Source organism: Corylus avellana, chromosome ca5 (genome assembly GCF_901000735.1).
Source record: "Corylus avellana chromosome ca5, CavTom2PMs-1.0".
In the NCBI taxonomy this organism is placed as follows: Eukaryota; Viridiplantae; Streptophyta; class Magnoliopsida; order Fagales; family Betulaceae; genus Corylus; species Corylus avellana.
The window spans coordinates 3986122-4013939 of NC_081545.1; the positions used below are offsets into that span (position 1 = coordinate 3986122).

At 35.5% G+C, this 27818-nt stretch overlaps 3 protein-coding genes across 3 annotated transcripts; 2 read left to right on the forward strand and 1 right to left on the reverse strand.

Moving 5' to 3' along the window:
• Positions 1-482: 482 nt before the first annotated feature.
• Positions 483-9882, forward strand: LOC132180412 (aconitate hydratase, cytoplasmic). Its single transcript, XM_059593219.1, has 20 exons — positions 483-979; positions 2053-2157; positions 2284-2444; positions 2523-2615; positions 3020-3205; positions 3372-3533; positions 3717-3861; positions 3966-4108; positions 4195-4251; positions 4362-4441; positions 4558-4633; positions 5710-5895; positions 6099-6166; positions 6250-6368; positions 6559-6680; positions 7758-7856; positions 7940-8419; positions 8840-8938; positions 9027-9269; positions 9589-9882. Exons 1-20 carry the CDS (start codon positions 697-699, stop codon positions 9655-9657), a joined length of 2976 nt encoding a protein of 991 aa, XP_059449202.1. The 5' UTR covers positions 483-696; the 3' UTR covers positions 9658-9882.
• A 768-nt stretch (positions 9883-10650) lies between these two features.
• Positions 10651-11893, reverse strand: LOC132182853 (uncharacterized). The gene has a single exon (XM_059596207.1). The coding sequence runs from the start codon at positions 11743-11745 to the stop codon at positions 11266-11268; it is 480 nt and encodes a 159-aa protein (XP_059452190.1). The 5' UTR covers positions 11746-11893; the 3' UTR covers positions 10651-11265.
• A 6987-nt stretch (positions 11894-18880) lies between these two features.
• On the forward strand, positions 18881-24054 carry LOC132181345 (uncharacterized GPI-anchored protein At1g61900-like). Its single transcript, XM_059594526.1, has 8 exons — positions 18881-19073; positions 20657-20836; positions 21414-22013; positions 22200-22442; positions 22580-22591; positions 23214-23357; positions 23498-23542; positions 23689-24054. Exons 1-8 carry the CDS (start codon positions 19007-19009, stop codon positions 23760-23762), a joined length of 1365 nt encoding a protein of 454 aa, XP_059450509.1. The 5' UTR covers positions 18881-19006; the 3' UTR covers positions 23763-24054.
• The last annotated feature ends 3764 nt before the right edge of the window (positions 24055-27818 follow it).

The following is a 27818-nucleotide window of genomic DNA, read 5'->3' on the forward strand; positions in this document are numbered from 1 at the left end:
TCAGTGTTTTTTTTTTTTTTTTTTTTAAGTTGTTTTTTGAAATGTAGGTCGAAGAGATTAATTGTGGCTATTTTATTTGAGTGTGACTACAATAGTATTTATCGGCTAGAAACTGCACATGAAGAATCTAAACAGTAAAAATCACATGCGCTCTCTCAAGTTCAACTGAGAGAGCCCGTCCGATCAAAATAAGCTAACATGGTCACACAAATCCAATAAAATAATAATATAATCAAAATATAATAGGTAGGAGTCGTAGGATTGCTCAAAAGAAAAAAGGCATAATTGCCTTGATTAAACAATCCTTCAATAGACTTACCAAAAAGAAAAAAAAAAAAAAATCATTCAATAAAAGATTCTCATGTGACGTGGCAGAACACAATTTGATAGCATCATTATGTAAAATACACCTTCACCACAAACAATCACACCCCCCGCCCCTTGGCCCATTCCACGGCTCGAGCGCCCATCCAGGAAGAACAACTCTTCTTCTTCTTCTAGAAAGCGGCACGCAGCCCTAGGCCCCGTCTCGCCTCATATCTCCACACGCCTCTCTCTGACAACAAATTCATAATACGCAGAAACATACACGAAACCATTGCAAAACCCCTCCCACTCCTCTCTGAGCCAATCCTTATCCGACGCCGTTTTCATCTGGATGCGTGACCACCACCATTATCAGCATCACCAGGCGTCATGTATATAACGGCGTCGTCCTCAGCCTCATCAATCCTCAGAGCCTCTTCTTCTTATCTTAGGGCAAGGCTCGTCCCTCCCTCGCTTTCTAGAACCTTGGTTGCTTCTTCGCCTCCCAAGGCTTACCGATCCCTCAACTTCTCCTCTGCGGTTCGGTCCCTCCGGTACTCCGCCCCTCGCTGGAGTCACGGTGTCGATTGGCGCTCTCCGATCAGTCTCCGCTCTCAAATCAGGGCCGTCGCTCCCGTGATCGAACAGTTCCAGAGGAAGATCTCCACCATGGGTACAGTGTCTAAATTCTGTTCATTTCCGAAGACTTCGGAGCGTTTTTTTTTTTTTTTCTTTTTTTGGAATTTCTTGATTGGTTTGTGATGTGTGTTAATTTGTTTGCTCTGTTTGGGTGCTGAGAAGAGGGAAAAGAATGAAACTTTTCCAGTACTACAAAGTCAGCTGTGCCGAGCTGAGCTTTAAGTAGTTGTACGCTCTGTTTGGTTGCTGAGAAAGCTCAGGAAATAGAAAGAAACCTGAGAACATTTTGATTCGCTTTTGTTTTCTGTTGTTCTTCGTTTCGTACAATTTCTCGGCTATTATCAGAGCAGTGGTATTTCGGGATCTGTGATCGCGAACAAGAAATGGATTCTGTTTCTGATGCACTGAATCTAGCTTATAAATTCCCGGAAACGATGTAATTTTGGAGAATTTCATGCAACAGAAGGATGAAGGAAGTGCAACAAGGGTCGGTCAACGAGAAAAAGGACCTTCAATCTCGTTCTCTGTCTTCGAGTCTTGGTTCAGTTCGTTCCTCTCTCGCCCAATCTTACTAATAATAAATAGTTTCCCTCTCGTTTGATACACTCCACTACTCTAGTCAGCTTAGCTTAGTGTTTATACGCTCTCTTTGTTGTCCGTGAAAGCTAAGGAAATAGAAAGAAAACAAAATACAAATATCAGCGCTTTTCAGTTGATATTCCTTTCCTGCATTTCTTTCAACGGTTTAAGAGAGGATGCTCAGGATCTCGAATCAGGAAAAAGAAACACATTATTCTGAATTTGTGATCACTACTATGTTTTTATTGTTCTTGTTAATATTATTATAAGAATTTTTGTTCTTACTATTGTTGTTATCATTATCATCATCATCATCACTATTCTTATACCTATAATAATTGTCGTTGTTATTATTAATTTTATAGGTGGTAGATTCAGCTTATGGTAACTGAAAATGAAACATATACATTTTTTTTTGATACATATGAATTATACAGATAGTGAAGCTAATGCACAGTTTTTGAATAAGCACATTTTAATTACTAAGAGGAAAATTTAAGCTCTGATTGTTCATCTGCATGGTTTCAGCTTCTGAACATCCTTTTAAGGCAAACTTGACAAGTCTTCCGAAGCCAGGAGGCGGCGAGTTTGGAAAGTTCTACAGCCTTCCGTCTTTGAATGATCCAAGGATTGGTAACTTTTTTCTCCTCACTACTTTTTACAGGATTATGTTTGTTTTATTGCAGCAAATAACCTTATCTGTCCACTACATCATAGCCGTTCTATTACTGATAATAATTACCCATATATGCATAACAGAGAAGTTGCCGTACTCTATCAGAATCCTTCTTGAGTCTGCAATTCGTAATTGTGACAACTTCCAAGTCAAGAAGGAAGATGTTGAGAAAATTATTGATTGGGAGAACACTTCTCCAAAGCAAGTTGAAATTCCCTTCAAGCCTGCTCGTGTTCTCTTGCAGGTAACTAATGGAGTGAAGTTGAGTCTGTAATTATTTTAAACATGTCTCTTTCTTCTAATGTTTCTCGTCTGTTGCCAGGATTTTACTGGAGTTCCTGCTGTGGTCGACCTTGCTTGTATGCGGGATGCCATGAACAGACTTGGCAGTGATTCTAACAAGATCAATCCTTTGGTGCGTGTTGTTCTTATAATCCGTCCATGTGCTATCATTGAAGTTACTGATATAGGTCATTCAGATATCATTTTTGGGCTACAAGTTTCATATTTTGGCTTAGTAGCGTATGGGTGTATCTTGACCTCGAATAAGATTTTTTCGTGGTTTTGCATCTTATATTGATAGTAGTAAAACTATTAAGTGTCTGTATAGCAATCACATTTTGTTCTGGGTTTTCGGTTACTTGAGTATTTTTTTCTTCCTAGATAGCTTAACACATGGTGATGATAAAGAAGTCTTATATAATATTGCATGGCGTGATATGTAAACTATTTGCCAATATTTTTATGCCACCCTACCAGTTATATTAGTTATATTCTTAATTATTTTGTCTTACCATCTCTCTTGTTCTAAACATGCAGGTTCCGGTGGATCTTGTAATTGATCATTCGGTTCAAGTTGATGTAACAAGGTCTGAAAATGCCGTGCAGGCCAATATGGATCTTGAATTTCAGAGAAACAAGGAGAGATTTGGTTTTCTTAAATGGGGATCTACTGCTTTCCATAACATGCTTGTTGTTCCTCCTGGTTCTGGTATTGTCCATCAGGTAAAGTAGTTTGGAAGCAGACTTGAAAGATCATATGATGCCGGCTTATATGACTCGTATCTTTTTTTTTTACTACGAATGTGAAATGAAAATTGAGAATGTTGGATCTCTATAGAGAGTCTTATGCGGACTTGGCATGGAATGACTCAAAGTGTTGAATTCTCAGGTTAATCTTGAATATCTCGGACGAGTTGTTTTCAACACTGACAACATACTCTATCCTGATAGTGTGGTTGGAACTGATTCCCATACAACCATGATTGATGGGTTAGGAGTTGCTGGCTGGGGAGTTGGAGGTATTGAAGCAGAGGCAGCAATGCTTGGCCAGGTAATTAAGTTCTGACCATAGAATGTATAACCATGTAAGGACTGCAGAAGGCATATTGAATTCTATTTATTTCATTTATTTTGGACTCTCTTGTATACACCTTACTGCTTACTTGCGCATCCCCTTGAATGGAAGAGTGTGCTGAAGTTATTCTTCTTACGCCTTACAATTTGACATTGACAGCCCATGAGCATGGTGTTGCCTGGTGTTGTTGGGTTCAAGTTATCTGGAAAATTGCGAAATGGTGTTACTGCTACCGACTTGGTTTTAACTGTGACACAAATGCTGAGAAAGCATGGCGTTGTTGGCAAATTTGTTGAGTTCTATGGTAATTTAGTTTCCATGAAGTTGAGGTTATCTAGTATTAAATTGGAAGGGTTTGTTCATGCAACTAGATGGATATAAGGTTATCATGTTTGAATGTACTTGTAGGGGATGGCATGGGTGAGCTATCACTTGCTGACAGGGCCACTATCGCCAATATGTCTCCTGAATATGGTGCAACCATGGGATTCTTCCCTGTAGATCGTGTCACTTTACAGTATCTCAAATTAACTGGAAGAAGTGATGAGACAGTGAGTACTTCACTTAATTATACTTGGTTCCTTGGGATATGAAATTCTTAGAGCATCATTTGAACTCCTTTGTTTCTTAAAATTAGGTGGCCATGATAGAAGCTTATCTCCGTGCAAATAAGCTGTTTGTTGACTACAATGAGGTAAAGGTTTTTTTATTTCCCCCCTATTTTTTAATTTGTAATTGTTTGACTATTTATTTGTATCATGTTTTCTTTGAGATGTAATGCTAACTGATTTTGCCTAAATTCAGCCTCAACTAGAAAGGGTGTACTCCTCTTACTTACAACTGGATCTTACGGATGTTGAGCCTTGTATTTCAGGACCAAAGAGGTGTATACTTTGTTCTTGAACAGACTGTCTCACATTGACTCTACTTAGTTCAAATTTTGCTTCTTGAACTCAATTTCATATGATTCATTTATATCTAACTGCTATTTTTTTTTCAGACCTCATGATCGTGTGGCTTTGAAAGAAATGAAGGCTGACTGGCATTCTTGTCTTGATAACAAAGTTGGATTCAAGGTTAGTCAAACCTATTGCTCCATTAATTATTATTTTTTAAATTTTTATTAAAATCTTTCAGCCTAATTAATCTACAAGATGTTTTGGGTCTATTTTATAATATAGTTATTTTTTTTTTTTCCCTTGTAATCTTCTGTTTTCCCCCCCTCTATATATGAAAACTTCATTTAAGCGTGTAGATAATAGTTTTTAGTTTTAATGTATATCCATCAGTAAAGATTGAACCATAACATAGCATACAGGAAAGAATTAGTTCCCTATCCATGATTAGACTTAGGATACCTAGATTCAATGAACGACCCATGAAATCCTAGTATTCTATCTCAAAAAAGGAGAAAGTTATAACCATGATCACTCTCTCTTTCTTAACAGCCAATGTTCGATCATTCTCATAATTTCCATCAACATTTTCAGTTACAATTTTGCCTTGCTTTTACTGGATTCCATGTACACGTTGCTGTATATCCCTCGTATCCAAATCCACTATAATCACTACCATTGTCACTGCCACTAATTGGCCATGGCCCTGCCAATTAGACTATTTTGATGATTAATTCCACAAAATTTTTTGCTGCCGCCCCATCCTCCTTTTGGAACATCAAGGCACCTCTGATCTGAGCTACTATCAAAATGGTCATTGCTGCAAGCCTGCATCTCCAATCTGCTGCCACCTCCGTCTCTGCCAGTCCTCAGCCATGCTTTCACTATGGCCTTTGTGCACGATTCTCTCTCTCTCTCTCTCTCTCTAAGTGGGTGCATTACCAGGGACGAACATTACTGTTCCACGGATAATAATTGAAGTGATGATGTGGACTAATCTAGTCAGTTTATTTTTGTGTGGATATGATGTGTTTCATCACAGATATGGGTTGGAGATCTCCACTGTACCCACAAACTAGATAGGATCCTGATCCATCTATAGTGCACTTCTCTCTCTCTCTTTCTTTTTTTTTTTTTTTTGAATTTCTTTTTTGAATATGTAGTTGTAATGCCATTCATGTATCATTTAGTTTTATTTACAATAGCTTTTCTGTATGTTGCTTGCCATTCTTCCTAAATGTCTTACCATACTACAGGGGTTTGCCATACCAAAAGAAGCACAAGACAAAGTGGCCAAGTTTTCATTTCATGGAGAGCCTTCAGAGCTTAAGCATGGCAGTGTTGTAATTGCTGCAATCACGAGCTGCACCAATACATCAAACCCTAGTGTCATGCTTGGTGCCGGTCTTGTTGCGAAAAAGGCTTGTGAACTTGGTTTGCAGGTTGGTCATGGTTATGTTTTACTTTTCACAGGACGAAACTGCCCTCTGATTCCTTTTCCCCCTCATTCTTCCCAGTTTGGAACGCACAACTTTTGTTGGCCTTCCTTTTACTATAAGAATGTAAAGGATTGATGTTTTGATGCCTTGGATCCTTTCTTTTATTATCCTATTGGTTAAATGCTAATTTGTGAATAATTTATCAGGTCAAACCATGGGTAAAAACAAGTCTTGCTCCAGGTTCTGGAGTTGTTACAAAATATTTACTCCAGAGGTATTTCTGATTATATATAGAAATATTTACTTTGAACATTCAGTATAAAATGCGTTTTCTAAATATGGATTTGCTTGATGCAGTGGCCTGCAAAAATATTTAAATCAACAGGGCTTCCATATTGTTGGATATGGTTGCACAACATGTATTGGGAATTCAGGGGACTTAGATGAATCGGTTGCTTCTGTTATTTCAGAAAATGGTAACATTTATCTCTCTATCATATGTTAATTTTGTTGAGGGATAAATAATTGCTATAAATTAAGCTTAGGCATGTTTACGTATTACTGAAATCATTGCCCTGTTTATGAGTTTCAATTTTCTGTGTAGTCCTTTTTTCTCTCTATTAATTATCAACATCTCCAACTAAATTTATCTGGTTGTTTATGCAGACATTGTAGCAGCTGCTGTGCTCTCTGGGAACCGAAATTTTGAGGGACGTGTTCATGCGTTGACAAGAGCTAACTACCTTGCATCACCCCCTTTAGTGGTTGCCTATGCACTGGCTGGCACGGTATGTAGTTTTAATTGCTAATGGTGTCTATATATTTTAGTTGTAAATGGAAGATTGATAGAATAATCTGCATAGTAGGGAAAACCTGGTTCTTTTTAATTCGTTTGATGTAAAAAATGTAATGGCAGAAGGGTCAGTCACAAGATTCCAAAGATTAAGCTCATTCACTGTAATTTACAACCTGGGTTTGAATATTCAAACTCTGGGACCGTTATGCTTTTTAATTTCGTTTTTATCCGTACCCATAGTTCATTATATTGAGGTCTAAGGCCAATATAATTTGCAAATTCCAGTTTCCGCTCATGGAAACCCATCATGGTTTGGCTGACACATTCAACATTTGAGTTGGTTGACATTAACTGGATAGTTTCAGGTTACATATCCCCTTTAAATTTGTGTTTCTATACAACATCTTGTGGCCTTATTATGATATAGCAAAAGGTTTTCTAGCAACTAGTATATTGTTTCCGTAGAAGGAGACTTATATACTAGAGATATGGGTAGGTATTTTGAATGAGAAATGTAGCCTTACAAAAAGTTTTACAAAAAAAGAACTTTTACAAAGTGATGTGGCACAACATGATTGGGTTTCTTAAAATTTAGATTTACCTCATTCCCAATCATGTTGTGCCACATCACTTTGTAAAAGTGTGTTTTGTAAAATTTTTTGTAAGCCTAGCATTCCTCATTTTGAATTACCTCACAGCTCTTTTCCCTGCCACAGCCTGACTCTATGTCATGCCCAATAATTATGAAGCAATAGCATGTTAGCAAGTGAGGAGTCAAACATTTGTAATAATTGCAATGATCAGCATGTGTATTTGTTATGACACGCAGCATATATTCACTTTTTGTTTGAATGTTGAAGAATTATTTATAAGTTATTTTACAGTAAACCTTATGGGGTAGTTCAATTAGCTGGGGACCACACTTCATGAAGTAGAGGTCACTAGTTCAAATTTTTCCTCCCTTGGACCCCAATTACTTATAAAAAAAGAAGTTATTTTACAGTTATTTTCTTTTTTACAAGTTAATGACCCATTGCATACAGATGGCTAACATGAAATTGTTTTCCAGGTAGACATTGACTTCAATAAGGAGCCAATTGGCACATCGAAGGATGGTAAGAGTGTCTTTTTCAAGGATATCTGGCCTTCCACAGAAGAAATTGCGGAGGTAGAGAATTATAATGATTAATTTTTGTTGTAAAAATTGAGAATTGTATGGCATAAATTAACTTTGGATGGCATACTATTTAGGCTGTTCAATCCAGTGTGTTGCCTGCTATGTTCAAAAGTACTTATGAGGCTATTACAAAAGGCAATCCCATGTGGAATGAGCTATCAGTTCCAACTGGCACCCTGTACTCGTGGGACCCCAACTCAACCTACATTCATGATCCACCATACTTCAAGAACATGACCATGGATCCTCCTGGAGCCCATGGAGTGAAGGATGCTTACTGCCTGCTGAACTTTGGTGACAGTATTACAACAGATCACATTTCCCCCGCAGGAAGCATTCATAAGGACAGTCCTGCTGCCAAATACCTCCTCGAGCGTGGGGTGGATCGCAAGGACTTCAACTCTTATGGAAGTCGCCGTGGCAATGATGAAATAATGGCAAGGGGAACTTTTGCCAATATCCGCATTGTTAACAAGCTCTTGAATGGGGAAGTGGGTCCGAAAACAATTCATGTTCCTACAGGAGAGAAACTCTATGTTTTTGATGCAGCTACGGTGAGTTTCTTCATATCAAATTGTTGCACAATTTTTCCTCGTCAACGTTTTTGCTTGAGATTTAATGGTATACTATGAATTTGTCCTTTTTTTTTGGGTGGCAAACACACACTTGGTCTGTTAGTAATGCTGGACCGTGTACAAAAAAATGGCATGCTTTATGTTAATAGTTAATACGTTCCTTTCTTTTTTGTGCATATTATATAAATTCATTGTGCGATTAATTATATTACTGTTGTTATTGGGGGAACTGTTATGACAGATATTTTCTGAGACGTTTTCATCATGTGAAAAGATAATTACTTTTGTGATCTGAAGTAGTTACTTGTGATTCATGGATGCCACCCTTAAGTGTAAAGAAGTTGTATTCTCCAAATGGTAATCACTAAATATGTGCATTTGATCTTGTGTCTATTTCAGAGGTATAAGGCTGCTGGGCAGGACACGATCATACTGGCTGGTGCTGAGTATGGGAGTGGAAGCTCTAGGGATTGGGCGGCCAAGGGTCCAATGTTATTGGTGAGTTTCTTAATTTTTTTCATCTTGACGATATTTAACGTGTCCTGCTAGTCATTTGTCTCACTTCTGTATATAACATATATAACAGGGTGTTAAAGCAGTGATTGCCAAAAGCTTTGAAAGAATTCATCGCAGTAACTTGGTGGGAATGGGTATTATTCCACTTTGTTACAAGGCTGGTGAGGATGCAGAGACTCTAGGATTGACTGGTCATGAGCGTTACACCATTGACCTCCCAAGCAACATTAGCGAGATAAGGCCGGGCCAAGATGTGACTGTCACAACTGATACCGGAAAATCTTTCACCTGCATCGCCCGCTTTGACACTGAGGTATTTCCCACTTTAATGTGTTTTATGGAGAATAGAAGGTTACTACTACTGCATGTGTTATAAGAAACTGAAATTGGAAACAAGATTTAATAATGCTTAAAATTGAATTAAGAAGAATTTTTACTTGTCATTCCCATATGAAATTACTAAAAAAAAAAACACGGTTCTTTCATGTTCAAGAAACATATGACAAACCTTAGACGTTTCATGTTCAAGAAACATATGACAAACCTTAGACGTTTCATGTTCAAGAAACATATGACAAACCTTGTCCGTCTAATCGAGAGATATTTACCTGATTCTCTTGTTGCATTTGCAGGTGGAATTGGCTTACTTCCATCACGGAGGCATTCTTCAATATGTTCTCCGGAATTTGATCAAGCAATAAACGAGTGCATTGTTTGATTATCGGCCTTGCCGCATCCTTTTGAGTTCTCTTTGATTGTAAAATGTGAGGAGGGAATAAGCTTCTTAATAATAGAAAAAAAAATCCCTTTGATGGGACAGGAATTTTCGTTTCAAAACATTGTTATTGAGGGGTGCAACCATGTTGTTGCCTGTCAACAAAGGAAGAGCGTGTTTTTAGTATATTATTCTTTTTCCTATTTTGCGATCCTTGTTCTCAAAGTGTATATGATGGTTAGGGTTAAATTTGAACTGTTTTGATGAAAGAGTGCGGCATAGACTTTTGAGACTACATATAAATTATACTTGATGATGTTGAAGGCTAATCGACCAAATTGGTTTTACAAAAACACAGGACAAAATATTGATACAGTTCCAAACGGCTACGATTTGTCTTTTACAATGGCTTCTTCGTCATCATTGTCAATAGAATAATAATAATAATGTCTACATTAATAGTAATTAAAGAACAGCAATATGAAGACATGTTGCCTTCCTTCATCCTGGTTGATGGATTTTCGCTTCTCCTTCCTCCTATTTTTCCGTTTCCTTCCTTTTCCTGTACTTTTTCCCCACTTTTTAAGCCAGGTATATCGCCCTCCTCGCACACTTCCTCTACTACACCTTTCTCACCTCCCCATCGGAGTAGTGTTCTTCTTTAGTACATCCTGTCGTCAATCTCAAAGCAATCTTCCCTGCTATAGCATTCAAGCTCCTTTGGTGCCATAGCAGGTGGCTCTCCATCCAACTCACTCATCTCTTGTTTCAAAAACTGCCAGTTTGGTGGCCCCTTTTCTTGCGTTTCAAGCCGACAAAACATTGTACCGGGCCAATTCATTGACCTTTTTTTTTTTTTTTAAAAAAAAAAAAAAAACTTTTGTATGGATTTTATTGGCGTGTCCGTAGGGTCCCCCCCACCACCACCTCACCCCATCCTTTAGTGAATTTTCTCTTACCCATAAAAAAATTACGGATGTTTAACTTGGAGGATCTTATTCTTCAATCATAGAGCTAGAGCTGTCTGTTCCCAAATCAGGGAGCTCCTCTGCAACACCCCAATCCTCAAGCTCTCGTTAAGTTGGACGGTGTTTGATACCTTGTAAAATCAAATCACAACCACCCGAACATCAAACTCAACGAGAGAATTCACAGAAAAGGATGAGAACAAGAATCAAAGCACATTGAAAGTTCTTGCACTTTGGGCATGGATATGCGTTTCATTAGAGAAAGAAGCTGATGCACAACAACATATAGCTGAAAGAAAACTTTTTACATTAAATGTTTTTGCATACAACCACACTAAAAATCTGTTTGGGTTTGCAATTTCAAAACGTAGAACAAAAAAGACAAATCTTTCTACGTTTTCTGCGATTTGATTTAAAATCGCACTCTAAACCACAAACCATTTATTGATCTACATAATCCAATTAGTCGTAACTGCAAACTAGTACAATGATATGGTGATCAAAGTCTGCATCATATACAAAGAAAATTGTTTACAACTCACAGATATGAGAGAGAGGGAGAGAGAGAGAGAGAGAGAGAGAGAGAGAAAACTTGTTAGTGACAAACTGAAACTAGTTGATCATCGTTAAGGGTCCTCTGGAATGCTCTCCAAAGCTGGCCTCCAACCATTCTCTTCTCCCTCATCACTTGTTCTAACTTCAGCAGAAATCCTCCTCCCTCTCAACTTCATTGCATTCACCAATTGCTCCACAGAAGCCTGCTTGAAGCTGTCCTTACAATCCAGTATTTGTTTCAACTCTTCAAGGGTCACCATCACCCGAATCCTGACAACCCCACTTCCAGAATCCCCACGATCATCACCACTTCCTCTACCACCACTTTCATCTTCTTGGAGTTTGAATCTCACCATCTTCTTCTTCTTCTTCCCCCTCCTCTTCTTCTTCCCATCATCCTCTGCTTCTGCAAATGACTCTGTTCCTGCTAATGACTCTGTTTCTACAAATGACTCTGTTTCTGCAAATGACTCTGTTTCTGCAAATGACTCTGTTTCTTCAGCTATCTCAGCCTGTACTATGGTGTTTGTGTTGCTCAAGCAAATTCCCATTTTGGATATGAAACAAGAAGATCAGAGAGAGAGAGAGAGAAGGAGAAGGATATTTGTAGAGAGAAAGCACATGAAGAAGCGGTTGTTGCGCCGGGGTATTAGTACAGAGAAAGTGATGGGATTCTCTTGCTTGAGATTAACACCACCCATAAAATAATCTTCTTGATACCCTTTTTGTCTTTGTCATTTTTGAATATTTTAGAACAGAGCCGTCTCTAAGCTTGTGACGAAAGTGTACGTTATAATTATTTTCGTGGTCCACCATGGACGTACTTTATGCACAAGGCAGCACCTGCTAACGATCGATCAATATCATTTATTATTGTCATTTTTTAATTATTATTTTTTTAAAAAAAAATTATTTATTTTAAAATCGATTTTACTGTTCAATTCGTTGTATTAGATTCCTTGTGACCAGTCTCCAGAGAGTATGCTTAGCTTTATGCATAATGACAAGCAATGATCATGCTAATTGCTAAGTTTAAGGGCCCCTAATTACTGCTCAAAAGCCGGGGGTGGTCACACCACTTTACCTTGATTAATTAATCTATAAGATTTTTTTTTTTTTTTGAAAGGAATCTCTAAGAAAATTTGATTCCACTTTATGTCGGTTTCAAACATTGTTAAGCCAGGCATCCGGGTTAATTAAGCAACTAATGCGATAATTAGGTTTACGACTAATCGATTTAGTAAAAAGTAAAGGAGAAAATAAAGATAAAACAATAAATTACGAATTTACGTAATTTGATAGAATGTTTAGGTTCATGAGAACATGTTGCTAATTTTTTATTAGAAATTAGTATTACTTTCTCTATCGTTCAAAATATGAGCCGTCATCTCTAACATTTTTCATATAAATTATTAATCTAGAGTGGTGGCAATGATAATCAACCCTATTAAAATAACCGATTGTTTCAAAAGTTAAAGTTTATAAAAAAGAGTAAATTTAAATATTTAGTCAATATTCTAACACTCTTCCCCTTACTCGACTGAATATACTGATCAAACTCTTAGTCAATAAATGAATTAAGAACTTTTGTTTTGATATTATATCCCATGGATTTTTATTTTTTCATTCATTCTAACCTAACACCCACCACCAAACCTCTCCCCCCACCTCCGTGCCTCCCTCCAAAACCAACCAAGATGGTGGTTTCAGACCTTCCAGTGGCTTGTTAAGAGAAGAAAAATTATTTAGCGTGAAGAGTTATATTACTTTTTTGGTGTTTTAAGCTTAGATGTATACTTTTTATTCGACTGCGACCTGATTAAAATTATTCTCTATTATCCAAAAATTGAAGTTAATAAAAAAAAGTAATTAATATTCTAACAAACCTTAAATTTGGATTAGATGATAAGTGAACATAATTACCAATTAGTTGAAGGGTAGCGTGGGCCCCTTTAAATCTCAACATCTCTAACCACTACAAGATTGAATATGTTCCTTTACAAACTATCAACAGGCAGAAACGTCTAATCTCAATGATTGCTATAATGTGGGGGTTTTTTTTATTTTTTTTTTTTTTTTTTTTTTTTTTTTTTTTTTCTGGATATTGGAAAAAGATTTTAACGACTTTCAACGTTCAAAGTTATAAAGAAAAAGAAACCGTTAACATCAAATTTACCTAATTAAACTTTTTAAATACACCTTGAATTGAAGACAAGTAATCGGTGGTCCAAGTCGTTTAGGAGGAAGCTTAGTACGTAGCATTTGTGTTGATGATAAAGCAATTTTGGTCGTAATAGTCTAATATTAGTCAACCAAAAACAAGGGAGTTGTTGACGAACCGCGTCTTTTCCCACCGTTCCCCACCGTTAATTCCTAGCCTATACATAATCAACTTCACGGATTACGATATATATATATAGTTTTCATTTCAAGCTCCGTTTAATAAAGTTTTTTAATTGAGATATACAAAGAAGGCCAAGGCTCATAGTGGGATGTCGGTGCTGATTGAAGGTGGATTTGAGGAGATGGATAATCATAGTGTAAGTAAGAGAAGAGAGTATTCATCTTAAAAAAAAAAAAAAATGGTATGTAAGGGGAATATGTACTTATGTTGTGATTTTTCTTACTTTTGTAGAGGTCTCATTTCCTTAGTTTGTAAGTGAGCTGGGTGAGATAAGTGTGGATGAACACGGGTGTATTTTTGTGATTTTATTTTCTTTTTGCTCTTAGATTGATTGGCCTTCTTTATCGAGTGGGTTTGAAATGACAGGTCATTTAAGGCTCGTGGCTGGCTTTTTTTATAGGGAAAATCACCAACGGCTATTTTCCTTTTATGCACATCTTTTTATTGGTAGGTCGTTAATTAGGAGGGTCTTTGAGGTTCCAGTGTGCGCTGATTGGTGAGCTCAGGTCTTAGGCTGGGGCTAGGTCTGCCCCTAGGCAAATGAACAGTTGGTTGGGCCCTAATAGGCCTCTTCTACATTCTGAATACTTTATGTATAAAATGCACGTGAGAATCACAATTATTTTAAACACACGTCAGTTCACATGCTCGGTTAAAAAATGCAAATGAAATCACATTTATTCTCTTTTCACGTTGAGGAATGTGGTGATAAATGAGGTAGCTCCCTAACCAAATTTTTCTACTTAACTATGTTCCTAACTACCTACTAACATGGTATTTCCTTCTTTAAACACATGACAGTTCACATGTTCTATTTAAAATGTATACGAGAATCACATGTATTTTAAATATATGTCAGTTTAATAAGTTGAGTTAGAAGCTCCAACTTAATTTGGAGGAAAACATTTTTCTTTTCTATATTAGCCTTTTTAATATATGTTTTCTTTTAAGTACTTACCATAATTGTATGTATGTATGCAGTCAAATTTCTAGGACCTTTTTCCTTGTAAATAAAACATGTAATACACAAATACATAATTAATTCATTCAATAAAGATGTAGTCCTATGAATTCTTCTCCCAAATAGGCTTTTAAGACCGAACAACCAGCTTAGATATTTTGATGCCCTTTTCCTCTTTGTCCACTTTTACTTCTCTCATAAATCTTATTTTATTATTTTAACAACCAAATTATTTGAATAGATAAATGAGAATACTAAAATGAAAGAAATCAAATACTAAAAATACATATACGTGGGTATGTGTTGGACATCACATATAATGGTTGAGGGTGGTGGAGGTGGTGTGTTGGGTGCATGTGACATGTCCTTCAAAATTGGGGTCACCATTTAGGACTCTCTCTCTTAGCTTGTGATTTGCATATGTTTCCATGAGATCAGGGTGGTTGAAAAATTGACTAGGGGCATCTCTTCACATGCGTTAGGTCATTTTCCATAGAAAACAATTGGAGCCTCATTGCATGTGGACCGACCCCATTTTCACTATTTCTTCCTTTCTTTAGTACTTGTCATTAATGGGTGACAACCACCGAGCTAAGCTCCCTACCAAATTCTTTTGCTTTTTTGTGTTTGACTATGGGTGACACCTATGGATGTGTTTACATTACATCAAAAACCTTCACATCATCATGATGTATAATGGAGGGGGAGAAAGATAGACCAATTATGTTTTTTCATACTCACATAGTAGTTTGGAAATTTGCAATTCTAAGGGTATATTTGAATCGACACAAATGATTTATATTAGGCTCGTTTTTTCTCATTGTCATATCAGCTCATTGAGATGAAAGTGAGATAGAGCATAGTGTAGTTTAAAAATGTACGATTTAAAAAAACGTGTGACTTGAAAACATGAGTTTTAAAAATGCAGTTAAACGTTTAATAAAACTGTAATTTAGTCTTAAAAATCACAGTTTAGCATTTAAAAGCATCCTCATTCTCAAAGAGTACACTTTCTACGATTTTCAAGTTACTCCTAAGTTTAAACTAATTAAAAAAAAATAGTAGATTTAACTATTTAATTAATATTCAAACAAAATTAAATTATACATTTTTTTAGTTTAAGTAAATAGACTCATTTAATTTGATTGATGTGAACTGGTTTTTTCGGAGTTAGCACAACACGGATAAAGTTGTGGATGCCAGCTGTAATATAGGTGCCTTTGTCGTCAAAGCTAAGGTGGTTGGCCATAAACGTGTGAGATATCTCATTGTCTACTGGCATGTGATTGTTTTTAAACCAATCCAAAGTATTTTGGCCAAAAAAAAATAAATTGTTAAATTGGTTCTTGTGGTTTGAGATTGTGACGAATAATTCTATTTGGGATTTTAAAAGTGTCAAATAACTCGCTGGATATGCCTCTAACAAATAATTATATATATATTTAAGTTTCGGTAATTTTTTTACAGTGTTACTATGAAATTACAAATTTACCCTAAAATGTTATATATATAAAAAAAAAAGGTTTTGGTTGCTTGGTGGGAGGTGAGGTGAGGTGGCGGACGATCCTCATAAATCATAATCAAGGCGTGATGGTGGTTCAATCACCCCAAATTTGACTATTGAGAGTAGTCAAATCATTTACATAGCTATCAAGATAGTTCGCCATGTTAAACCATCCCTATGATCATGGAGCCCAAACTTTCTTTTTAATATTTGAATGAGATAATTGAATTTGTAATTTCATGATTCCGTTAGAAAAATGATCAAAACTTTATGAATATGAAAATGAGTTATTTGTTAACATATATATATATATATATATATATATATATATATAAAAGCAATAGAAAGTTTCAAGCTGCTTTGCGGAAAGAAAAATCAATGAATAATTATTTGAGAATTACTTTTGACCATAACTTTTGACATACTACTAAGATTAATCATAGGATAATCAACCATGGCAAACAAAAGCAAAGTGCCTACTATGTAAAGGGGTGACCTAAAAAGCTTTTTTGGCAAAAGAAACAAAAAAGCAAGAGAAAGTTTCAAGCTGCCTTACGAAAGGAAAAGGCAATGAATAGTAATTTGTCCATAACTTTTGACACATTCCTAAGATTAATCATGGGATAACCAATCCAGGCAAACAAAGTCTAGTGTATACGTTATGAAGTTGGATAATTGGCTAAAGCGCAAAGTTTTTCTCCAAATTAGAATGAAAGGATTATGTGATTTTTACATTTTTTTTTAATACAAGTTGGAATTATATGTTCAATTAATCCTATTACAAATATATGTGAAAATCATATGCTCTAATAATATATGTCAATTTAATATATTGGATTATATTTGTTTTCCAATTCAATTTGAAAGAAAACCTTGTTTCTTTGTAGCCAACTAGGGTGACCTATAATGAGAGAGGCATCCCAACATGTTGTTGGTTGGGCTTAGACATCAATCCTATATCCTTAAATCATGCAACAAATCTAAGAGCAAACTCAAATAACATTATGTTACTTGAAAAGTTATCTCTTCTTTTGGTGGGGATGGCAGCAAAATATTGCCTAGATATTGTGTTGTAGTGCAAGATTGACAACTCAATTTGTGCAAACGATTATTAGTTGCATATTGTATTTTTAAAAAAGCATAAATACTAAAATGCCGCAATTTAGGCCATTGGATTGAGATCTCAAGTATTGCAGAAGATGCAATAGCTTTAATATCAACCGTTCATTTTAAATGAATGGCAGGGTTGGGATGATTGAACTCCTATGGCTTGCACGTAATACCCCTTCTCTCTCTAAGCAATCATGATCCTAGGCCGATAACACTATTTTTTTGGAGGTGGTTGGTGTTAGGTAAATACCTAGGCCTCGTTCGGTACCCAAAATGAGTATTCTATTAAGAAAAAAATAGTTACTATTGAGAATAGAAGATAGTTATTCTTATTCTTTATTTTGGTGACAAGTTGAGAACATATACTATTTAGTTGGAATTGAATCAAAATTACTTAAAAAAATCATGAGGGACTTTGAGGGTGGTGCGAACACCTCCAAAGACTGTTATGGGTGGCCGACCACCCACATATTGAGCATTTAATTTTTTTTTTTTAGAAAATGAAAAATAATATGAGTTTTTTGTTGGTGTTGTTGTTGAAATAGTTGTTTATTCCTTTAAGAATATTTATTCATCTAATTTTCTTAGAGAAATATGTATTCTTATTATTTTTATGAGAATAAAAAGGGTTTATTCCACAAACCAGGTAGAGATTCTTTGATGACCAATTTGTCATAAAGATTTTAACCATTCACATTGATATTGGCTATCCATTCGTACGGGTTTACACTCTGCTTAATGGGTTGGCATCAAATCTTATCTTTATTGAGGATAAAGATTTGAAGAAACTGAGAATATATATTTTTTAATCTTTCACTTTGTAACTCATTAGGGATCCAAGTTGAACAAAGAGACTTGGAACTACTTTGTTTTATTCTTCTTAAATCTTACGTTTTATTTTTTCTCTTTTTAAAAGGGTGATTTGGTGTTATAGATAAGACTTTGTTAAATATTTGGATAAGGAAAAAGAAAAAGAAAAAGAAAAATCGTATTTAATGCCCCACAAATATAAGATCCTCTCTTGGTTTCAAGTAGAATGAGAAGATTTATTTTATTAGTACCATACCACCAGAATAACTTGGCTGTGAAAATCAGCATTTGGATTAATAATAATTTACAAAAAAGAAAAAATTAAGAATTGATCTTCACTATCACGTGTGTTAAAGTATACTATGAAATTCGAAAATAATAGTCACAGTTTAAAACTATTACTGACTTACAATTGAAGAATATATACGCAATTATATGACTCCAGTAATATATTAAATAACAAAGGATAAAGTTTTCTTTTTCTGCTATTTAGTGCTGTTACAATTTGTTTTATTACATCACATAATATACATGATATTACATTAAATGACGTGAAAATGTATACACATTAAATCTATAAATATAATTTAGGCAATGAAATGCATTTTTAACTTTGCATTAATTGATCAACTCCCTTTAAGATGTAACTTGTATTTCCTCACATCCAACGGCTGTCCTCTCCCATCGCAGCATCAGGAGGGGCAAAGCACAAAAGCCACTCCTGTCACGCGTAGAGGAAACACAAGCTCAACCTTCCAAGCAACCGCTCACGTGCCTCCTCCAAGCCATCACGTGATTCACACGCGATCACCTCTGACATAAGAAGCCTCACGTGCTTCTCTCCACACGTGTGAACTGGGAAGTGAGAGTAAGCAGGAGCTAGAACTAGACGAGCTTGCAACTCACCGCATTGCATCCACTCTCACCGTGACATTTGTTTTCGCAGTCTAAGCTCTCAATGTTTTTCTCACATAGTTTTCTTCACCAATTCTTTTGTCACATTCTCTTTGGTGGTCACTAAGCATGGAGCAAAAGCAAAGGGTCTCTTGCAGTCTCACTCTTCAACTTGCTCTTTTTCTTCTTCTTCTCTGTAAGTTCTTTCATAGCTTATCTCTGAGTTTCTTTACTGTTTTGCTACTCCTACTCTGTGATTTCTGCCAAATTTTCTGCTTGGTCTTCATGAAATTGCTAGGGAAACTACTTGGTGTTGCTGGGTTATTTGCTGCAGTGTGGATTTTTGCGATGGACTTTTGATGTTGTTTTCAGAACTTATGCATTGTCTCCCTTATAGCTACTATGGTTAAAGATTTTTTTTTTTTTTTTGGGTGTGATTTCTGTCAAATTCTCAGTTGGGTCATCTTGACATTGCTATGCCTAAGAAGGAAATACTGGGTGTCTATGGGCACTTTATATATGCATTGTGTATAAGGCACTGTAGATTGTGTGTATTTGTGTTTCTTGCCCAAGTCAGATATGGAATGGCTGTTCATTTTTAAGAGAACCAAGATGCCATGCTCTCATTTTTGGTCAATTTGGTAAAAAGATTTTATGCTATACTCTCATTTTTGGTCAATTTGGTAAAAAGATTTTGTTTTTCATCTTTCTAGAAGTTAAAAAATAATGTGGGAGAATATGGTTAGGGTAAGTGTAAGTGTCATTCCATCGAACAAAAGAAAGTTGTTACTTTTATTTTCCAGACTCTTATTCATACGAAACACAGCCTTAAGCACCATATGAACATTGCATAAGTCTGGCTAAACCAAGTACCTCTAATGAGGTAGTGGAGTTATTGGAACTGCCTATTTGAATGTTTGAAGAAAATTCATAACCACTAGCTTGATTGTGTTAGTTCTAAATATTAGGCTAAAAGATTATTTTATATCCAGAAGTATATCATCAATGTGGATGATGCTTAAAGGTAGTCATTTCTCCTACATTAGGAGATTTTGGAGTATTGAGCTGAAAACATTTTCTGCATTAATGTGGCACCAATGAGTTGCCTACCATTTCTTCATTTACAGATATATCTTTTAATATCTGTAAAAGATATAACATATAACCTCAATGATGCTGGCAGCAGCACTCATTCTCTAAACCTCTTGCCATTGAAGTAATAAGTGAGCTAAACGAAAAAAAATGTAGGTTTATGGTGTTGGGTAGCGGAGCAGATGCAAGGGAAATCAGGAAACCAAATTTATTATCATTTTGATACGTTTACTTATCAAACACAAAAAGCATTTTGATATATATAGATTCTTTCTTGCACCTATAGTTGAAGTCCAATAACCTATTGGAAGGTAGAACCACATAACATTCTATACAAATTGACCATGAGCATCTGTGAACTTACATGCTAAGTTTCAAATTTGGGCTGCTTATGGTGGCTTTATATGGACCCAAACAATTATGTTTTCGTTTGTATAATAACAAACCAAGAGACTGCACGGAAAAATTTGTAAAACATGAAAAAGCAGCTAAATGAGATGTGCTATACATTCATAATATTTAAAAAGAAATGTCTCATCATGTAAATAATTAAAATATAATTATGAATTCTACACTTAAATTAAATGTGCACTCACAGAAAAAACCTTATTCCACTATGTCCTACCATACAAGGTTTCTTGTCAGTATGCGGGTTACTCACTGAGCTGTACATATACCTCTATGCAGGTCTGTGTCAGACCCATTCTGCCCCCTTTATTGATATGAAAGAGTCTCTTCTTATGGAAACAAAGGTCAATGCATTGGCTCCTGATATTTCTCCAAGTGCAGACTCTCAGCCCTTTCTTCCTCTGTTAGCTCCTTCACCATTGACACCATTTACAAATACCACTGTGCCGAAATTATCAGGTTTGGTTTATCTTCCCTTTATGGCTACTGTTAAACCTTATAATTATTTTTTTGCTCTGGTTTCATGGACATGTCCCCTAACTATTGTGTGAGATGAAGAAGCTTTGACTTCCCCATGCGCTTAAATTGGACTTTAGTTAATCTTGTCTATCTTGCCTTCCAAATTCTCTAAGGTGCATTGAACATCCTATGCAATTTAAGTAGCTCCATTATGTTGATTATGTATCTTTATATTACAGATCCATAATTCTATTGTAGAAAATGGAAGCAATCCTGATTATTAATGTGAAAATTTGAATGGATGATGTATATGTGAAACTGAAGCAATGCTGTGATCCATTGAGTCTTTTTGACAACCTAGTGGAAACACAAATATACAACTACAAAGGCCGAACTGATGTCTGAACTTCAAAGTTCATGGTCCCATTTATAACTAACTGTACCTTCTTATTCTATGTGAAGTTGTACTGGTTGATTTTTTTTCATTGGATGCTTTTGAAGTTCTTCATCATAATGAAAATCCTTTCATAGCGCTTCCATCAAAATGCTTAACTGGATGCTGCTGATTATCTTCCAGGACTCTGTACATTAAACTTTTCAGCTTCTGAAAGTGTGATGAGCATAACAGCAACTGACTGCTGGGCTTCCTTTGCACCATATTTAGCCAATGTAGCATGTTGTCCTCAATTTGATGCAACAATAGTGATTATTATTGGGCAGTCCAGCAAGTACTCCAGGAGCCTTGCTATAAACAAGACTCATGCTAGCCACTGCCTCTCAGATGTTGAGAAGATCCTAGAGAGTCAAGGGGCAAATGAGAATCTCCAGAAGATCTGTTCGCTTCACTCAGAGAACCTCACAGAATTCTCTTGCCCTGTTACGGATGTCGATGAATTTGAGCGCATTGTGGACTCTTCAAGAATTATGGTTGCTTGTGGAAGGATTGATCCAGTTAATGAGTGTTGTGACCAAGTTTGCCAAAATGCTATACTAGATGCTGCTAGAAAAATTGCCCTAAATGGTATGTTAAATAAGGATGGGTTCCCTGTCTCACCTGAGCACTCAACAAGGATTGATGATTGCAAGAATATTGTCCTCCGGTGGCTGGCCAGTAAACTTGATCCGTCTTCAGCAAATAGTGTTCTTAGAGGACTTACAAATTGCAATGTAAATAAAGGTCAGCATGAAAATAATAATTAAAAAGCAAAAAGAAAGAACATGTATGTCTTGAAAATTTGGCAAGACTCTGACAAAGACCTCCCATAGATATGCTTTTTCACCATGATCTCTAAAAATCAATTAGCAATACTAAATTCTACCTCTGACTTGCTGATCTTCAATTTTGTTTTATTACTTGGTTCAGTCTGTCCACTTGTTTTTCCCAACATGACCAACGTTGTGAAAGAATGTGGAAATGTGAATAACCAGACAGCTTGCTGCAAAGCCATGGAGAGTTATGTGTCTCAATTGCAACAGCAGAGCTTCCTCACCAACTTGCAAGCCTTGAATTGTGCTGCATCACTTGGCATGAGGTTACAGAAAGCTAATGTCTCCTACGATGTTTATAATGTCTGTCATATAAACCTCAAGGATTTCTCTCTTCAAGGTCAGTTGTATTCTATACCACTTAAACGAGCAAATGTATTCCTATTTCAGCCTGGTAGAAAGAAATGATTCTGATAAGTGTGTTTTTTTTGTGATTCATTGTTCGTGCTGGTGGAATTTACTAATGGGATATGCCAGTGGGATCACAAGGTACTGCTTTTAGTTTGAAAATGCTGTTTTCTAGCTATTTAAACATCATAATATTGGAGGTTTCAGCTTGATGTTCCGTGTAATTATCTTGTTTGCATCTCAAGATTTGTAGGAGAGGCCTTTATTTGACTCCTTTGTGTAGATTTGCTTTTAGTGTCTCCTGATTTTCTAGGATGTGTCTTTTACTCACTTTGATTACCTTATAAGATTGGTTTTCTGATAGTCTACATAAGAAATAGTCTCTTTGAAAATCATGGGTGCGAAAACTTTCCTGGCCTTGCTACCTTCAGCTTCTGCTACATTGGAAACTTATGTTAATAAATATGACCATGTAATTGAAATGTCCCCCCTGCCACCCTGCAAAAGAAGAAAAAAAAAGGAGTTGTTTAAATCATGCTTAAACTTGAAATGCAGTTAGGTACTATTAGTTGTTATCCTAATTTTTATTTATAAAAAAAAAATGATTTGCTTACTAGTCCTTATTATACCATGGAAGACACTGAAAAATGTAGGTGTTGATGGTAATCTGTTTGTTACGTTTAAAATGCTTCTGGAAATTCCTTTCTTTATTCTTTAGTGAGAATTCTGTAAAGTTAACCTTGTTTCATCCGTCTTTCTCTAGAGTCTGGCTGCCTTTTACCAAGCCTGCCTTCGGATGCAACATATGATAAAACTTCAGGGATCGGCTTCGTTTGTGATCTTAATGATAACATTGCAGCTCCTTGGCCCTCTAAATCTTACTTACCTGCTTCTACCTGCAATAAAAGTATGGCTCAAATGTTTAATCTTCCTTTGTCAATGGACTCTATTTTTGCCTACAATGTGCTGCGTCCACTTTTTACTGCACCCCTCCCTTTTTCTCCCTCACTTTTTTATTGATTTCTCCTGGACTTTGTGGAATTGCAGCTGCCAACCTTCCAGCACTCCCCACAGCAATATCTGCACAAAGTGGTATGGGAACTAGAGCTATAATGCTGCATAAAAAAAAAAAAAAAAAAAAAAATCTGTTTTTTAATTTGTGCAGCAAGATACATCTTTTATAATTTCTCCATTAAGTAATAATAGGTTCACTCAGACATTTCACTCATACATTGCAGGTCGATACACCGACAAGTACTTGATGTTTCCCCTGCTTGTGACCTCATTACTGCTTCTCAACATGCTTCTTTGATATTCATATTCGCTGTTACTTGCTCCTTTTGGCCACAAACAGAATCTTCTCTTTGTTCAAAGCTGCTTCATAAATCTTGACCACTTGTATACGTATGGATAGAATGAAAAGGAAGAAGAGGGGGGTATTCTAATTGCTATCACTTGTAATTAGTTTTTATAATGAAATATAAATGAAGAAGATAAAATTCTATTCCTGCCTATAAACTACCCAGTGTAAGTTAAAAGAGTGCACATGCTTTATTTCCTTCTTTCTCTCCCTTTGTTATTTTCTTTATAATTAAGAGGCAAAATATCTTAGAAGAGCTCGAATATATTATTATTGGTACTTCCTTACCTAGAGAGAGATTATTTAATATCTTGAAGAAGTGTTTATGATATTAATTAAATCACAAATCTCATTTTCTCATACTTTTTTAGTATGGTAAGTGGTTTTATAAGGAAAAATTATTGATCCAGGATATGTCGGTTGTAGATCCGTCTCTCGTTTTCAAAGGCAATGCACCTGGAATTTCCTTTCTTCTTTTTTTTTTCTTTTTTTTCGTGTTTGGTTTGGTTTCTCTTTTTCTGTGGGTAATTGGCAAAACAGGTACCTGACATGACTCGTTTACGACTCGTTTATTCTATACATGTTTTTTTATAATAAAGTTCATTTAGGCGTCATAAAGAATAGTTACATGTATAGAATAAACGGGTACCTGTTTATTTGGCAGGTACCTGTTACTAACGTCCTGATTATGACGTTTGTTGCTTTAATACTTATGATGATTCCAAAGACTAGGCTCAAGTCTCCCTGCTTTAATACTTATGATGATTCCAAAGACTAGGCTCAAGTCTCCCTCTACTGTGGACGCTTTCACTTGTAAGAAAAAAGTTTCATGCTTTCCTCTCTCTTTGATTTCTTTTTTGGAAAAGTCTACGTAAATCCTTTAAATTACACCCAATTAATAAGTTTCTTCCAAACTTTTATTTGTGACAATGTCTCCCTCAAATTACTAAAAATTGTCAATGTTTTCCCAATGATGAAATTACTCTTAATAAATTAAAAACAAAAAATACTAAACTTTCTGGAAAAAACTTAAAACTATAAAAAAAAAAAAGGGTCGCCAATTTTTTTTATAAGAAATATAATTACACAATTGCCCACATTCAATCCTCCAACGGAATACAAAGCCATCTCTCCTAATTACTATTTCACACATGAGGATTGTAGTTGTTTTGGTTTACGTTAACAAAATAAAGTGTTTGTTATATTTGAGCTATCATTTCGAACTAAATAGTCAATTTGAAACTTTTATTTAGCCAATTTCACCTAGTAATTAAACAATGTGCATTCATGATTTTTAGTAAATTTTTAATTCAAAAACAGTAAACAAATTAACTCATCACGAGGAAATTTAAGCATGTCTCTGGTATCAGTCATTTGCCAACTTAAATTATGAGATAATAAAGTTTTATCTCAAAATGGTTAAAAAAGAATTTCCTTTAATTTAGTCTATTAAAATTGATACGTGTTTAAAATACATGTGATTTTATTTTATTTTTTATTGGCAAGTTTTCACATTTCTCATATTCTTTATGTTTGTCTCTTTTGTTGGGTTAATGTCAAATAGTTGTAAAGACACAATTGGGTTGGGGCCTAATAGCATTATCACATTGACACTTTCTCATTCTCAGTTTCTCCACTGAATACAAGTGCTAGATGATTGTGCCATTATCCCCTCTTCTACTTGTCGTTTACTTAAAAAGTTTAAAGATTAAGAATTTTACACTTACAAACAAATTTTTTAAAGCCTAATCCAAATTTGTTTATAAGCATTTTTCTTAACTAAAATATGAGAAACGCACATGGCCGTGTCAAATCTTTTGGAAAATCTATGTTGTCCTGTTGTTGAATTATTGAAGGTTCAGAAAATGCACTTGGCCACACCTGGACTGGGAATCCTAGCAATGGGCAAAAAATTGCCCATCAAAAATTTCTCTAATTCCCTTCAATGTTATTCAATGCTCTACAAGCCGCCACGTGTCCCATTGATAATAAAATAATTTTTAAATTTTAAAATGAAAATATAAAATAAAATAATAAAATAAACTAATAAATATATGGGGTTGCCACCCCATATATTTTTATTAGTTTATTTTATTATTTTATTTTACATTTTCTTTTTAAAACTGTTTGTTTAATTTTAGAGATAGAGAATGAGAATGGTGTTTCGAATTTTATTATATGATTCATTTTCCATAAAATTTTTGGAACCCTTCAACAGAAGTCAAAAGATTTTTACTATGCTTTACAATCAAAATGTTACTTTCTTTTCGTCGCACTGAGGTTCAAAAGAGTTGACGAGAAAAACATGAAGACATGCCTTGGGTTTAATGAGGGGTATTGTAGTAATTGTACATAGTGGGTTTGGTGCAAAATGGAGAGACAGCATACAAATCTCACATGAGAAGCACGTGATGTCATTTCCGTCCACTTAAACGACAATTAGTAACGGAAGGTGTTAATTGCAAATTTTTGAAACATTGAGGAGGTACATTGTAAATTTTTAAATATTGGGTTCAAATTGAAAAAGACCTCAAACTTCAGGGGTAAAGTGAATTTTTCCCTTTCTTTTTTGTAGTGTTTATTTATGTGCTTAATTATCTTCTTGGTGGGTTTTGTATGTGTTAAATATATTGTTGAATATATTGGAGAGCAGAAGAAGGAGAGAAAAGAGAGAGAAAGCATAAACATATACAATGACTACATTGTATTCTTTTCTCTGTTATTGATGTGATTACATATGCCTCTATAAATAGAGAGGTTATGAGTAATAAGTAAGAAACCTCAGGTAATGAATAAACCCTAATATGGAATACGATAATATAAAATATTCTAACTGTATGGAATTTTGACAATTTTTTTTGTGGGTTTTGTTGCACACCCATGATGAAAGAAAGAGAAAGCGGAGAAGTGGCAGTCTAGGTAAGGATTCATATAAAAAAAAAAAAAAAAAGATTTCTACTTTTGTAGTGTTTATGTATGTGCTTGATGATTGTTTGGTGGATTTTGTTTGAAAGAGAGGTATATCAAAGAGATTAAAAGAGGGAGTTATTGCCACGGTATGGATTTTTTTTTTGTTAGTGTGCTTCAATTTTGGAAGATGTGCTTAGCAGAGATTTGATGTGGTTCTTAAATTTTATATATGGGGTTGCTGTGAAAAGGCATGAGTGTTCCCTTAAAAAAAAAGAAAAAAAAGTGGCTTTATAGGGAAAAATTATTGATTGAGGATATGTCGGTTGTAGATTGCCGTCTCTCATTTTCAAAGGCAATGCCCTTGAAATTTCCTTTTTTATTTTTATTTTCGTGTTTGGTTTGCTTTCTCTTTTTCTTTGGGTGATAGGGCCCTTAACGTCCTTATTATAGCGTTTGCTGCTTTAATATTTGTGATGATTCTAAAGACTTGGCTCAAGTCTCCCTCTAACGTCGACGTGTTCACTTGTCCTCCTTTCCTTTCTCTTTGATTTCTTTTAGGGAAAAGTTTACTTACACCATTCAAACTATACCTAATTGACAAGGTCTTTCCAAACTTTCAACAGTATTCTTCTCAAACTATTAAAAATTGTCAATCTTCCCTCAATGATGAAACTATCATTAGTAAAAGATGGGTTTGCTGTGAAAGGCATGAACATTCTCATAAAGAGAATTTTTCCCAAAAAGAAATTAATTAATTTTTTTTTTTTTTATGAATCCTTATCTGCCACTTCTCCTCTTTCTCTTTCTCTTTCTTTCACTGTGGGTGTACATGTGAGGAATGAGAAGAAGAGAGGGAGGGAAGGAGTGAGGCACTGAGGCGTGTGAAGGGAAAGGAGGGGGAGATAAGAAGAAAGAAAGAAAGAAAAAGAAAAGAAAGAGCCAAAGAGGGGACATAGAAAAGGAAAGAAATAGAAAAATATTGAAGTGGGTGGCCTGGTGGGACGCGTGGGGAAAAGGGAGTAGAAAAAGACGAAAGGAAAAAGAATAGGAAAGAATGGTGAGTGGTTTTGCACTGGGCGTGCCACGCACGCCGCGTGC